Raw genomic sequence first — 13,256 nt, 5'->3', positions numbered from 1 at the left:
TCACATCTCACAAGCATATTCCGGTTTTTTCTGCAGAAAAATAAAAAAAGGTTAATAAATAAAAGGAAAAGAGAAAAAAGTAAATGGTTGCATAAGCATGTATCGGCCACCTCGATTAGTGCGCATTCTAGTGGAATTGGTTGGTAACTAGGGAAGTGTCGTGGTGCGCTTACAACACCTAGTACGTTTACGGCCTGTAAATATAGTGAGATTGGTTTTAATCCGAAGTTGAACAAAAGAGAAATTACGTTGCTGTCTTTGCTGCGTATTTTTGGAAAAGGTAAGCAAGAAACTGTTACATTAAGCCACACAAAGTTTGCAGATAACAACGTTTAAAATCGGAGCTGAATGTGAGTAATTTCTGGTTGTCACTCCAAATCGGGGCCGTTTTTTTCCTTTAAAACGTATTGATAAGAGAATGGCGTAGTTGTTATCAGTATCTAGAAATCTACCAACACCCCTTTTTTTTACTATTTCCTTAATTTCTTTTGAATATTTCATGTCTTTTTGCACCCTACCATACACAGTCTGTGGTTGAACACTGGACCTGAAGCTTGGCAGTTATTATTTTCTCCTGTGATTCTAGAGGTTTGTCAGTTGTTGTCTATTTGTCATACCCCCATTCTACTATGCAGAACTGGCATAACAGTAATAAATAATGATTTCCAATCTTTATAGGTTTCACAATGAAGGTTCTGTTCTGTATTGTCCTTGCCATTGTCATGGTAACTTTACAGGCCAAGAAAATAAAACCGAACAAATATTTCAATCCCTTGTCTGATGAGTTCATCAGTCATATCAATTCCATGAAGTCAACATGGAAGGTATGACCAATCTGAAAACAGTAAATATAAGTCATTATTGTGATTCATGGGCCCTTTTTAGGCAGGACGTAATTTTGACAAAAGCTTCCCCATGGGGGCTCTTACCCAAATGATGGGTGTGCATCCTGATTCCAACTTGTACATGCCTCCAGTGAAAAATGTGAGCCATCTCTACAGCAACCAAGCAGTTCCCGAGTCATTTGATGCCAGAGATCAGTGGCCTGACTGCCCAACAATTCAGGAAATTAGAGATCAAGGCTCTTGTGGATCATGCTGGGTAAGTTCATACGAGCAGTATAACATGACATTTTCAACACACAAGTTTTTGTGTTTGCATTCCAGGCCTTTGGGGCTGTAGAGGCCATGTCAGATCGGATATGCATCCATTCCAAGGGAAAAGTTAATGCCCACATTTCTGCTGAGAATTTAGTTAGTTGCTGCTACACTTGTGGCTTTGGCTGCAATGGGGGCTTTCCTGGAGCTGCTTGGAGCCATTGGGTAAAGAAAGGCATTGTTACTGGAGGCAATTTCAATTCAAGCCAAGTAAGTTGTCAGTAAGTTATTTGAAAACACAAGCGGAAGTGCAAGGTAAATGGATTCGTGGGTTTATAGGGATGTCAGCCGTACATTATTCCTGCGTGTGAACATCACACAACTGGTGATCGACCACCTTGCGCGGAAGGAGGCGGTACTCCAAAGTGCCTTAAAACCTGCATCGAAGGTTACACAGTCGACTACTCACAAGACCTTCATTATGGTTTGCCTAGTTACTTGTTCGTACCTTTAAATGTTTCATGTTACATGGAGCTATCATCAAATAGGTGCTTCTTCCTACTCGGTTCACAAACGCGTAGAAGATATACAATTGGAGATTATGAATAACGGACCTGTGGAAGGTGCTCTGACCGTCTACGAGGATTTCCCTATGTATAAATCAGGTATACAAGACATATAGATTAAATGATTGTACAGAAATAAAACATTAATATTTTCTTATGTCTGAAGGTGTTTACCAACATTTACATGGAAAAGCACTCGGAGGTCATGCAATCCGTATTCTTGGTTGGGGTGTTGAAGATGGTACTCCCTATTGGCTTATTGCAAACAGTTGGAATACTGACTGGGGTGATAATGGTTACATCAAAATCTTACGTGGCAAAGATCATTGTGGCATAGAAAGTCAAATCACAGCTGGTTTGCCAAAACTCTAAGTTTCGTTGTGTATTATTACTTTTACGGACTGAAATCTTGTGTTTTGTTATCTAGGATCTTTGTTTCAGTGGTACTCTTCCTTTTGTGCTCTATTCATTTAATTAGATTTGAATTAAACTAAGGAATTTTGAAGAAAAATAAATCAATTTGGTTCAAAGATAGTTGCTGGCCACGGGGGGTGTGAACAGATATTGTTACAATTTGTTGTTACAGTGTTGAAGGTTTAAGTTTATTCCTGCGCGATGCTTTTGATAAATGCGTCCAAAAACGGGAGTTAGTGAACTTTTAGAAATTTCTATTTGCGTTATCCCACCAACTAAAGTGCATCATTAGCGTAGTATTTTTTTTGTTATTTAAGTGTAATTCAAAAACTACAAGGCCAATTAAAAAATTTGATTTTCGTAACTAGCATTCCATTCTGCATGGAAATCATGTGTTTTAAGCCAAAATTTGGCCAAAAATTTAAAAGTAAAAAGGCCTTCTACAATACTACAAGTATTGACAATGATAATTATTCTTCACAAAGGTAACGTTGATTTGCCAACGCCATCTCTGGAGTAACATGAGTAGCATTTGCAGGCATTACTACTGGTATACTTCATAACAGAAGCGTACTGGCGGTTTAGTACTGAACAGCCAGAACTTACAGTCCATCATATTCCATATGGTCATCTTATTCTTTGTTTATTTATAACTTATATTCCAATCAGAACTAATTTAATTGCCTTAAATTCAATTCACGAAACGTTGATTTGGGGCTTACATGTAAAAATTTTACAACAGGCCGTTGTTTATGACAATTCCGCCTATTGGGCTTCCTTTCTTCTCATTGCCAGTGAACGGCCAATCATCAACGACTTTTTGTGTACTAAACAACAGGCGTCTGCAAAATTCCATGCGGTGTGGAACGTAGAAAGTGCTCGTGTTGGAGCTATAAAAATACGTAACAATAATTTCTCATTTTCTTTTTTTTTTCGTTATGCAAGTGAGCATAGATTTTTATCTTTTACCACGTTTCTGAACTGTTGGTATATTGGTATGCAAGATGAAACCCTAATTGAAAACATTTTCTACTGTGTTTCCGATGCTTGTTCCAGTGTCTTCAGTTGACCCCTAGAATCCGGGAATTAGTCACGGACATCTAATCTGACTTAAACCTTTCAGGTTGCGTGAATGATATTACGAAAAAGAGTTAACTTTCGCCGTAGCCTTCCTAATCCAAGTGATTTTTGTCGTGCCTGAAATAGTGAAGGAAAAAAGGTGTCAAATCAGGCTTCATCTCCGCTCAGTGACATGGACGATGAAGAATAAATTGTTGGGTCGGTCTGAGGTTAGTTTGGAAATTTATCTAACTTTAATATGTTAATATAAATTTACTGTCTTGTGATTATAACAGAATCTGAAATATCATATTAGGAGAAGGATGGTGAAGTTGGGTATTTGCTGATAGGGATAGGGGTTGAATGAGAATCCTGAAAACAAGCTAAGCCAAGAGAAGAAAATTGTGAAGAAAAAAGAACTAAAGCACAGGTTTGTTTCAAATTCTTAACTCGAAGCTATGAACAGCAAGATGTTGTCAGTAAATCTATAGTTTCTACATGTCATTATGGATGCCCAGTCTTCCAACAGGATTTGATCGAAATTTAGAGGCGGAGACAATTTTAGGAGTGAGAGATGACGGTGACGTAACTATATAGGTAACCGTTTTGTTTTTGTGTTCTATTAAAACTTCCCCCTGTCATTTTCAAGCAATTTTTTTTTTGTTTTTAGATAGTTGTACGAATGTGTAAAGAATGGTGGTTGCAGGTCATGAGAGCCATTCCTTTAGACAATACCTTTCCATTTTTATTGCTTTAATTTTTGTCATTTTAGCCGCTGAATGTAGCTGGAACAGAACGGATTGGAATTTTAACGTCAAGACATCGGGCTGGTTGGACGATTAAACATCCCTCTGCGGGGACACAGACATTGTGTCTAGTTTTTATCTGTAGATAATTTTGGGATAACAACTTTGCCACGAATACTGTGACTTTGATAACTAGCAGTTGAACAGCCTTTCAATTCCAAACAAAAGGAGTCATGGTAATTGTATGTTTTGTATACATCTCTGTATAAACTATCACATATCTAGATTACTCAATTGACATGACACTCTATATGGCTGGCATTGGAGTAGATAATGCTGTTCGTTTGCAGAATATGTCACTGAGAAGGGCTTCTATTATGGTAGGAGTATCATGTTTTACTACAGGCTGACCAGAATTACAAACACATTGATTGAAAACTATCATCAATTTCAACAATTGGTAAGTGAAATAATAATAGTAATAATATGAAATTGTAATAATATTCTAATGGTAAGTAAATACTTTGGAATTATTGTTGGGAAAGAGTGACAATATTTATAATATAAATTATTATTTTTTTAACAGGTTAAAAACCATTTTCTAGGCTGTTTATGGTAAAGTATATTATATATAGCTATGAATTCATGTTATCCCAACGAATTGAAAATAATTGTACTAATTTTTATCTACATTTGTCGAAGCTTTGTAAACCATAGGTTCCTATGGACATATATATACACATAGACTAACACTGTAACTTCGATAATTAACAGTTGAATAGCCTTTCAATTTCAAACAATAAGGAGTTATGGTAATTGTATGATTTGTACACATTTCTACATAACATATCACTTATCTAGATTAACTCATTGAAATAACACTTTATATGGCTGGTGTCTGAGTAATGCTGCTCAAAGTATTGTGTTTTAGGATAGACTGACCAGAATCCTACATTGTAAACTACAGTATGGTAAATATTATGTATTTCATTAGATTCATGTGTGCTGAGGATAATTCAATAGTAATAGTAATGGGAAGAAATGATAGGTTAGTAAAATTATTTTCCAACCTATTTATGGTAAGACATATTGTGTATCAATTATGAATGTTTATTAGCCCACCTAATTGAAAATAATTGTACTTTTTACTTTGTTTAATTGTACTTTGCTTTGCTTATTTGTTAGTGATCAGAATTATTTTTTGGGTTAGTGTAACATTAAATAATTTAATAGTTATTCAAAGTCGAACAGTTGAAATATCAAGTAGATTCACATATGCAGGGCATACGTTAAAATAGTGTTTTGCAGGTACAAGAATTACACATACATATTTAAACTTTATTGATAAGATTTTCGATGTTTAATAATTTCTATTTACATTCAGAAGTATCCGGTTAGTAATGTGAATTAAAGGACATGACTATATGATGAATACCAGCAGTGATGAAACCTAAGAGTAGCAACAAACATAAAGTATGGTACTATAAATTTTTTAATTAATTAGTGGTACTTAACAAATTTCAATACCTCATTTGAATCAGTTTGAAAGGCAGCCAGAGTAAACACGCCAGCACCTACTCACACATGGATTGAAAGGGTCGTTCCTAAAAGAAATGGAATGCTATTGGTAACAGTTTGATTTAATTAAGAATTAGTTTACTAACATAGATTTAGAACTAATTTAATTGAAGTAGAGATATCCTCTAACTTTCTACAATTAAAGAAGACAATGAAGCTAGTTAGCATAAATTCAACTTACCTGATAAGCGAATCGATTGACGATGGTGATATAGTTGTGGTATATTTGTAGAAGCAAGACTCCGTACGAATGTGAATATCTAGCGTCTAGACGACGCCTTAAATACTCGCAGACACGTGTCACATTATTGCTTTCCCGGAAGTAGAGCGTAGGGTAGAGGGACCTAATTCTGAAGGTCGATAGGTTGAAGGGCAAATTTTTATTTCCAGGTGAGCCCGAGGTTATAGCCATTCCCCATCGATTGACCCTAGGTTACTTGGTTTTTTTTATTTTATTTTCTTTTTTTTTTTTTTTTTTTTTTGCATTTTTCTTGTTTCTTTCCAAGTGCCTAAAACAGATGAAGAACCTCGGGCATACACAAAAAAGGCGAGGGGAGGGGGGATGAAGCAAAAAAGAAGCTAGAAGCTCAATAGCTCTTTCACCTGCACGCGGTGCACTAGTGTACATTTGTTGCTTGAAATCCACGTCTAATTATTCTTAGAACTTTCGCACGTGCAGCCAGCTTTCGCAATTTGTAGATTCATCAATTACGCACCAATAACGCACTGCATCAGCACCTGGGTTAGCCTCTGCACTGGACTTGTTTAGTTGGGTAGTACGATAAGTCTAGATGAAATAGATAAACGTAGATTAAGTTAAGGATAAGTAGGTCTAAAGTTAAGTTAAGAGTAAGGCTACTTTAAGTAAGGCGTAAGCGTAGTCCACCTCAATTCGTTACCTTTGCACAACACTATCTTAGCCACTTTCTTTCACTTTTTTATGCAATTATGAACCGTAGTCGTTGTTCGCAAACCATTTTCTTACTAAAAATCGTACATTTCAACTTTTTCACACAATTTCCACATGAACTGCCAATCCAAACAACCTCCTGATCATTATCGAACGATTAATAACCAATTTATTTTCAGGAAATTTTTATCCAATGTAACTGTAATTTGTGTATCTGATCCTGTTAGAATTAAGATGACACTTATTGCTGATGAAATATTCAAAAGAAAAATGTTTTTTTTTTTATCTTTTGTACAATCAGGAGGGTAATCTCTGGGGCCGAAGAGGACACTGGACAATGAGGATCGCCGTCGCAGCCACTCTAATATAGCCAAGGATTTTGAGGTATTTATTTAAAAATTCAGTATCTAACCATTTATTTTTATTTATTTATACCGATCTGGAAGGCAACATCTCTACCGAAGAGGACCTTTGGACAACGGCAGGATATCCGCCCAAAATTCCAAGGTATTTCAAAAATTGAAGTTCCTTACCATGTTCATTGTATTAATCTGTGTATAGGAGGGCTGGCAACACTACCGAGAAGGATTACTCGACGTCAGGGGATCGCCGCCGAAGTCGCCAACAATTGCCAGTTATAACTTAAATAATTGTAAGTGTTTAATCGTGTTTTTTTTTATGTATTTAGGATGGTCCACATCAACACCGCGGTGGGCTACTGGACAACGAGGTTCGCTGTCGGAGCCACCAGGAACAGTCGCCAAAAATTGTGAAGTATTTATTTGAAAGTCTTAGGTTGTGAACTATGATTTAATTTTTTTATGTATTTAGGAGGGCTTCACCGCCATCGAAGAGGATGCTGGACATCGAGGATTGTTGCTGGAGTAAGAAGATGGTCGCAATGGATGTATCAGGTATATGTTATACACGTTAAGTAATCGTGTTTTTATTTATATATTTAGGATGGTCCAGATCACCATCGAAGAGGGCAACTGGATAGTGACGCTCGCCGACCGAACCACCAGGATGATGGCCTTAAGTTATCAAGTATTTCATTGAAAGTTTAACCATCATTTCATTCACCGTTAGTTTATTTTGTTTTTTTTATGTGTTTAGGAGGGTGTCATCATTGCCGAAGATGACCACTGGACAACGTGGTTCGCCGTCGTATCCACCAGGATTATCGCCCAAACTTGTCAAGTATTTAATTGAAAGTTGTATGTTTTACACCATTTTATTTTGTTTTTGTATGTATTTAGGAGGGCTCCACCACCATCGAAGAGCATACTGAGCATCGAGGATCGCCGCTGTAGCGACGAGATTGTCGGCACGGGTATTGAGGTTTTTTTAAAATACGTCTAAGTGTTAAATCACGTGTTTTGTTTTTTTATGTATCCGAGAGGGCTTCACCACCACCAAAGAGGACGTTGGAGCACCGATATCGTACCGTGGATGTTTCAGGTACATCATTTACTCGTTTAATTGTGTATTCATGTTTTTGTTTTGTAATTAGGAGGGTTCCATCACTAGACAACGAGGTTCGCCGTCGGAGCTACAAGGATCGTCGCCCAATATTGTCAAGTATTTCATTGAAAGTTTTACGTCTTACACCATTAATTTATTTTGTTTTTTATGTGTTTACGAGGGCGCCATCGTCGCCGAAGAGGAACATTGGGCAGCGTGGTTCGCCGTGGGAGTCACCAGTATTGTCACACAAAATCGTCAGGTATTTCATTCAAAGTTATAAGTTTTACACTATGATCTCATCTTGTTTTAATGTATTTAGGAGGGCCGCATCACCATCTGAGAGGATGCTGGACATCGAGGATCGCCGCTGGAGCAACGAGATTGTCGCAATGGATGTTTCAGGTATATTTCTTTACATGTTTATTTGCCTAACCATGTTTTTTTTATGTATTTAGGAGGGCTCCGTCGTCGCTGAATAGGACCACCGGACGTCGTGGAGTGTCGTTGGAGCAACGGAAATCGCCGCCCATTCCGTCGTACACGCCCATTCCGTCGTACACGCCCATTAGGTCGATGGGGGGAAAAAAATAGTACGGTTGAGTATTGCCTAATAGGCATTTTTCTACTTTATTCCATGTTACTCGTGTGTTTTACAAATGTGTTGCTCTTGTCCTTTGTTCCTTACCGTTATTTTTCCTTACGCATTACAGCTTATAGTTTTAACTCTCACTTAGCAAGCAAATTCACTGCACCTGTACCCCACGGTTCACTCACGGTTTGTTTGCATTTTTGCACCGGGTTGGGATTAGCGAATCAGGTAATGTAGGCCTGCTTACATTGGTTTCAGGCCAAGGATTTAGTTGGTACAGGTTACTAACACTTACTACTTCTAAAAAAAAAAATAAAAAAAAAAAATCTATTTTATGTCTGCATACTCTTCTTTTTGAGTATGGTTTAGTGGCTTGTGTAACATATAAATATAATAATGATCGCGTGCGACCGGGTTGCAAACCCCGATTTGACAACCCGACAAAAACGTGATGGGGCAGTAACCCTTCCAACCTGTCCCGTAGGCAAGAATGAACAACCCGCTGAACAAGAAACCGGTTCGAGCGATACGGGTTTGTGGGGCTGATTGGTCTCACAGTTTTACTCAACGAAATGGATGTGTTGCAACGCTGTCTCAAACGTCTGCACAGGAGTCCTTACCTCAGTTTTTTCTGAGTGCAGAAAGTTATTCAAACCAAGGATACAGGTACATATTTGACAATTTCTCGATTCTTTATTTAGCATTTAATTCAGCTTTGTTTGTTTTAGAATATAAAAGACTTGAAGCGAACGGGAAGATATAGCAGAATTAAACACAATTCACGAGGACTGGCCGCAGGGTTAAAATGGTACTGAGGTATAGTTCAGCATGCGACTATACAATACTAATATGTAAAGCCTTGACCACAGAAAACAACGGAATCTTAGAAATCCTCCTTGATCGCGGAATTCAGACCAGAATCGTGAGTTGCATTTCATTTAATTCATTTCATTTAAAAAAAAAATAAGCTCAGTAGTTGGTTTACCTGCAAACGATATGCATTAATGTAGATCATCGCGGCAAAAGACGGTATAGTGATTCAGAGAATTTTCATACGCCCATGTAGGTATCGTCTACAAGCTGGATATGTTCTTTTTTTTTGTGTACAAACTGGCTAGAATGACAAAGCTGTTAAATGAACTAGTAATTTGTATATTGGAAAGTGGGGCATACTATGCTGGATTTAAAATTAATGCTCAACGAAGAAAGATATTAGGGAAAGATTATTAAGAAAGGAAATTATTCACAAAATATATCTTTCTGATTGGGTTTATTTAATACACCAGCCCAGGGGAGAGGAAATGATATTGCTAAAAATAATACAAATAATCGATGGAAAATATATAGCACTTCTGAAGAGTGAGATGGGGGAAATTGGTACTTTATTGATTAATGATAAGTATATAGTTACGTCATTTCGCTGTTTAATAGTGGAAATGTATAAATCGGTAATATAGTAGCTTATTGAAAATGTATTACAAATTAAATATGACGAACGTTAATAGTAATGGAGCTTAATACTATATTGATGTAAATTTATGAATACTAATCGTCTTCAAAACAAATCATCGCTTGTGAACGGGTTACGTGTGCGATAAAAATGAACATGGAGTTAATAAAAAACAGCTTATTACTCGCTACACAAATTGTGATTCAACGGGCGGGTTTACTAAAGAAATTAGATGCTGTTAAACATGTTTCACATGAAGCAACTGAATCTTATCCGTAACATTGCAGAAAGTTGTTAAACTGTGGCAAAACTTGTACTAATATAACTCTGTCACTACATAACTCTGTCAAAATGTAATGTTATAATATCAGTAAAAAAAATTAAACTTATCTTGCAACAAATGAAACTGTGTGACGTCAACAAATGTACACTGTCTTGTGCAAAGAAACTCTTCATAGAAAACCTGGGTGATAAAAACTTAATTCTTGTATGTGGTTTTTGTAAATTTTGTGGGTTTTTTCCCTCATTGAATTTATTGTTTTTTTATTTTTTCTGCTGTCTGTAATGCTGTATGTGTTGTGTTTTGTTGTCTCCTTTGTCCTAGCGTTTGATTTGCGAAAGGTTAGTAAGTTTTAATGTAATGACGATTATATTGTGATTTAACCTCGTGTATATTAGAAGTACTGATTTAAGTTTTCGTTTATAGTCTGTATTTTTATCACCAGGGAAACATATACATATTCATTTATTACTTACACATTTTATTATAACTGAACCATTTACACAATAGACACTAGATACAACAATCATACACAATTTGACACCCATTGAATTTTCCGTAACTATGGGGTATTGAACCCTAATATTCGGCGTAGCTTGCCGATGTTCAACCATTGAGCCATTGACACTTACCATTTCAATGTTTTATACCTTGAGTCAACCCACGAAAATATTGTATAGTTAATGTTTTAATCTTGCTATACTATTTGTCAGTCTGACTAGTAAGTGTATGTGTATCGTGGCGTATATGTAGAGGTTTCGGTTACGGTGTGAGAAGTTTGAAGTTCAAATCCAGTAAGTGATAGAAATATCAAGAAAGCATTAATCAAACGTAACAAATTTTTACTGTTACTTATATTCTAACCTTGCTATAATATTTGGCAGTCTGACCAATTAATGTACATGTATCATGGCATGTCTGTAGAGGGTCCGGCTACGATGTCAGAAAAAAAGGTTCAAATCGATTAAGGGGTAAAAATCGAAAATTGAATAAAATATCTTATATTTTAACTGTCGCTCAAATATTTGAAAATGTGTAAAAGATGACGCTTCGCTATACCATTGGTTAGTCTGACCATACATTCAAAAATGTTATAGCTTATGTGTAGAGAATCCGGCTACGGTATGAGAAGACTAGGTTTCAAATCGTAGGTATTGTTAAAGTTATCGGAAAACATCCATTAAATACTTTTATGTTTATTATATTATATTTATTGAATATGTGTAATAGGTTGTCTAAAGATGACTTGCAAAAATGGTTGTCGGCTGAATGTAACTCATGGCTCAATGGTAGAGCATTGGCTTCGCAAGTCGAATGATTAGGGATCGATCCCCAAAAGAGTTCAACCATAAAAAAAATGATATAGTACCACATATAATATACGATATAGTATGTTCAAAGTTTTCTGAAATTGCAATTGCTATGCAACAATACCAAAAGTATAAGACATGATATTAACTGAATTTCTATACATTGCACAAGATTTCTAACATTCATTTATTATCATCTGTCTAGACAGAGGACAATGGCTACGGTTAAAATCCGTTGTAAATTATACAAATTTCTAGATACTTAATAAAGAGTAACATGTCATATTTATTGAAAATTTTTACTTTTTTCGAGATTAACATTTGGTAAAATATCCGTTCGCGTGCTTCGCACGAAGTTACCCAACTCGACTGGCACCGTGGAATCGTGACACCTGGGAAGGTAGGAAGCCTGTGGAATCGGACACCTAACTGGGAATCGAACCAGGAACCTTCGAATTGGGAAGCGGACGCTTTGCCTACCTGGCATCTGCCCCCCTATATCCCCCCATTGGCATAAGGTTTTCTATTGACTTGCGCGCACTATTACGTTACGTAAGTGTTAAAGACTTAAACTTTCCTGAAGTTTCACAAGTATCTCAATGGTAGAACATCGACACAGTTATATGGGATTTGAACCCACGCAATTCAGCTATGTTCGTTGTGCAGAAAGGAAAATTTTTAGTAGTTTTTGCATTTAGATTGCAATATTTGAATCACTTGATAGAATTCCAAACAACATGATGGTTTCTATATTTGAGATTGTTGCATAGCAGTTGCAATTTTAGAAACCTTGTGCATTGTATAGAATTTGATTTAATATTAAGGCTTCTACTTTTGGAATTGTTGCATGTTGCAATGTTAGAAACCTTTGATAATACTATATCGCATATTTTGTTCAATTGAATCATTTATTTTATGGTTGAACTCTTTTCGGGATCGACCCCTAATCATTTGACTCACTAAGTCGATGCTCTACCATTGAGCTATGAGTTACATTCTGCCGACAACCATTTTTGCAAGTCATCTTTAGACAACCTATTACACATATTCAATAAATATAATGTAATAAACACAAAAGTATTTAATGCATATTTGCCGACTACTTTAGCAATGCATACGATTTGAAACCTAGTTTTCTGATACCGTAGCCGGACTCTCTACACACATGCTATAACACTTGTGAAATGTATGGTCAGACTAACCAATGGTATAGCGAAACGTCATCTTTTACACATTTTCAAAAATTTGAGTGACAGTAAAAATATATAATATTTTATTTAATTTTCGATTTTTACTTTTACCCCTTACTGGATTTGAACCTTTGTCTTCTGACATCGTAGCCGCACCCTCTACATATATGCCATGATACGTGTACATTATTTGGTCAGACTGCCAAATATTATAGCAAGATTAAAATATTAAATATACAATATATTCGTACGTTGACTCAAGGTATAAAACATTGAAATCGTAGGTGACTATAGCTCAATGGTTGAGCATCAGCAAGATACGCTGAAGATCAGGGTTCGATACCCCATAGTTACTGAAAATTTCATTGATGTTAAAGTATATGTATGTGTTGTGTGTAGTGTGAATTGTATGTGTGTTTCAATTATAATAAACTATGTAAATGTGAAAAGGTTGTGTCTATGTTTCCCAGGTATTAAAAATACATTATTAACACATGATTAAATATAATTAGCTTCTACTAATCTACACGGTGGTAAATCACAATATAATCGTCATTAAATTAAAACATCAAACGTAAGTACAGCGTTGACATTAAAACA

The 13,256-nt window shown here is 36.1% G+C and overlaps 1 protein-coding gene and 3 long non-coding RNA genes across 6 annotated transcripts; 3 read left to right on the top strand and 1 right to left on the bottom strand.

Annotated features, from left to right (window-relative positions):
* Nucleotides 1-149: 149 nt before the first annotated feature.
* Nucleotides 150-2,441, top strand: LOC130701689 (cathepsin B-like). 3 transcript variants are annotated; one of them, XM_057523631.2, is made up of 8 exons: nucleotides 208-280; nucleotides 528-588; nucleotides 679-824; nucleotides 886-1,101; nucleotides 1,167-1,367; nucleotides 1,437-1,581; nucleotides 1,646-1,762; nucleotides 1,830-2,441. In XM_057523631.2, exons 3-8 carry the CDS (start codon nucleotides 687-689, stop codon nucleotides 2,033-2,035), a joined length of 1,023 nt encoding a protein of 340 aa, XP_057379614.1. In that variant the 5' UTR covers nucleotides 208-280; nucleotides 528-588; nucleotides 679-686; the 3' UTR covers nucleotides 2,036-2,441. The 3 variants fall into 3 exon arrangements, with proteins under 3 accessions (XP_059350191.1, XP_059350192.1, XP_057379614.1); XM_059494208.1 differs by lacking the exon at nucleotides 528-588 and having other exon boundaries at nucleotides 150-350; XM_059494209.1 differs by lacking the exon at nucleotides 528-588 and having other exon boundaries at nucleotides 178-280.
* A 2,603-nt stretch (nucleotides 2,442-5,044) lies between these two features.
* LOC130701692 (uncharacterized) lies at nucleotides 5,045-5,734 on the bottom strand. The gene is made up of 3 exons (XR_009004171.1): nucleotides 5,642-5,734; nucleotides 5,410-5,486; nucleotides 5,045-5,332 (listed from the first exon to the last, which is right to left on the bottom strand). It is a non-coding gene; the product is annotated as an uncharacterized LOC130701692 (long non-coding RNA).
* Nucleotides 5,051-6,754, top strand: LOC130701694 (uncharacterized). Its single transcript, XR_009004173.2, has 4 exons — nucleotides 5,051-5,190; nucleotides 5,267-5,355; nucleotides 5,424-5,509; nucleotides 6,672-6,754. It is a non-coding gene; the product is annotated as an uncharacterized LOC130701694 (long non-coding RNA).
* A 207-nt stretch (nucleotides 6,755-6,961) lies between these two features.
* LOC130701693 (uncharacterized) lies at nucleotides 6,962-8,404 on the top strand. The gene is made up of 6 exons (XR_009422109.1): nucleotides 6,962-7,144; nucleotides 7,202-7,417; nucleotides 7,487-7,570; nucleotides 7,630-7,951; nucleotides 8,016-8,096; nucleotides 8,157-8,404. It is a non-coding gene; the product is annotated as an uncharacterized LOC130701693 (long non-coding RNA).
* The last annotated feature ends 4,852 nt before the right edge of the window (nucleotides 8,405-13,256 follow it).

This window comes from Daphnia carinata, chromosome 2 (genome assembly GCF_022539665.2).
Source record: "Daphnia carinata strain CSIRO-1 chromosome 2, CSIRO_AGI_Dcar_HiC_V3, whole genome shotgun sequence".
NCBI lineage: Eukaryota > Metazoa > Arthropoda > Branchiopoda > Diplostraca > Daphniidae > Daphnia > Daphnia carinata.
The sequence above is the reverse complement of the archived record's forward strand: the minus strand, read 5'-3'. Positions and strand labels throughout refer to the sequence as shown.

What these genes read in the sequence shown, in the direction of transcription:
- LOC130701689 (XM_059494208.1), top strand. Translation starts at nt 687, where the DNA reads ATGAAGGTTCTGTTCTGTATTGTCCTTGCCATTGTCATGGTAACTTTA. An exon ending in GCTCTTGTGGATCATGCTGG is followed by an intron (nt 1,102 to 1,166) that starts GTAAGTTCATAC and finishes TTTGCATTCCAG; the next exon opens with GCCTTTGGGGCTGTAGAGGC. An exon ending in TTTCCCTATGTATAAATCAG is followed by an intron (nt 1,763 to 1,829) that starts GTATACAAGACA and finishes TTATGTCTGAAG; the next exon opens with GTGTTTACCAACATTTACAT.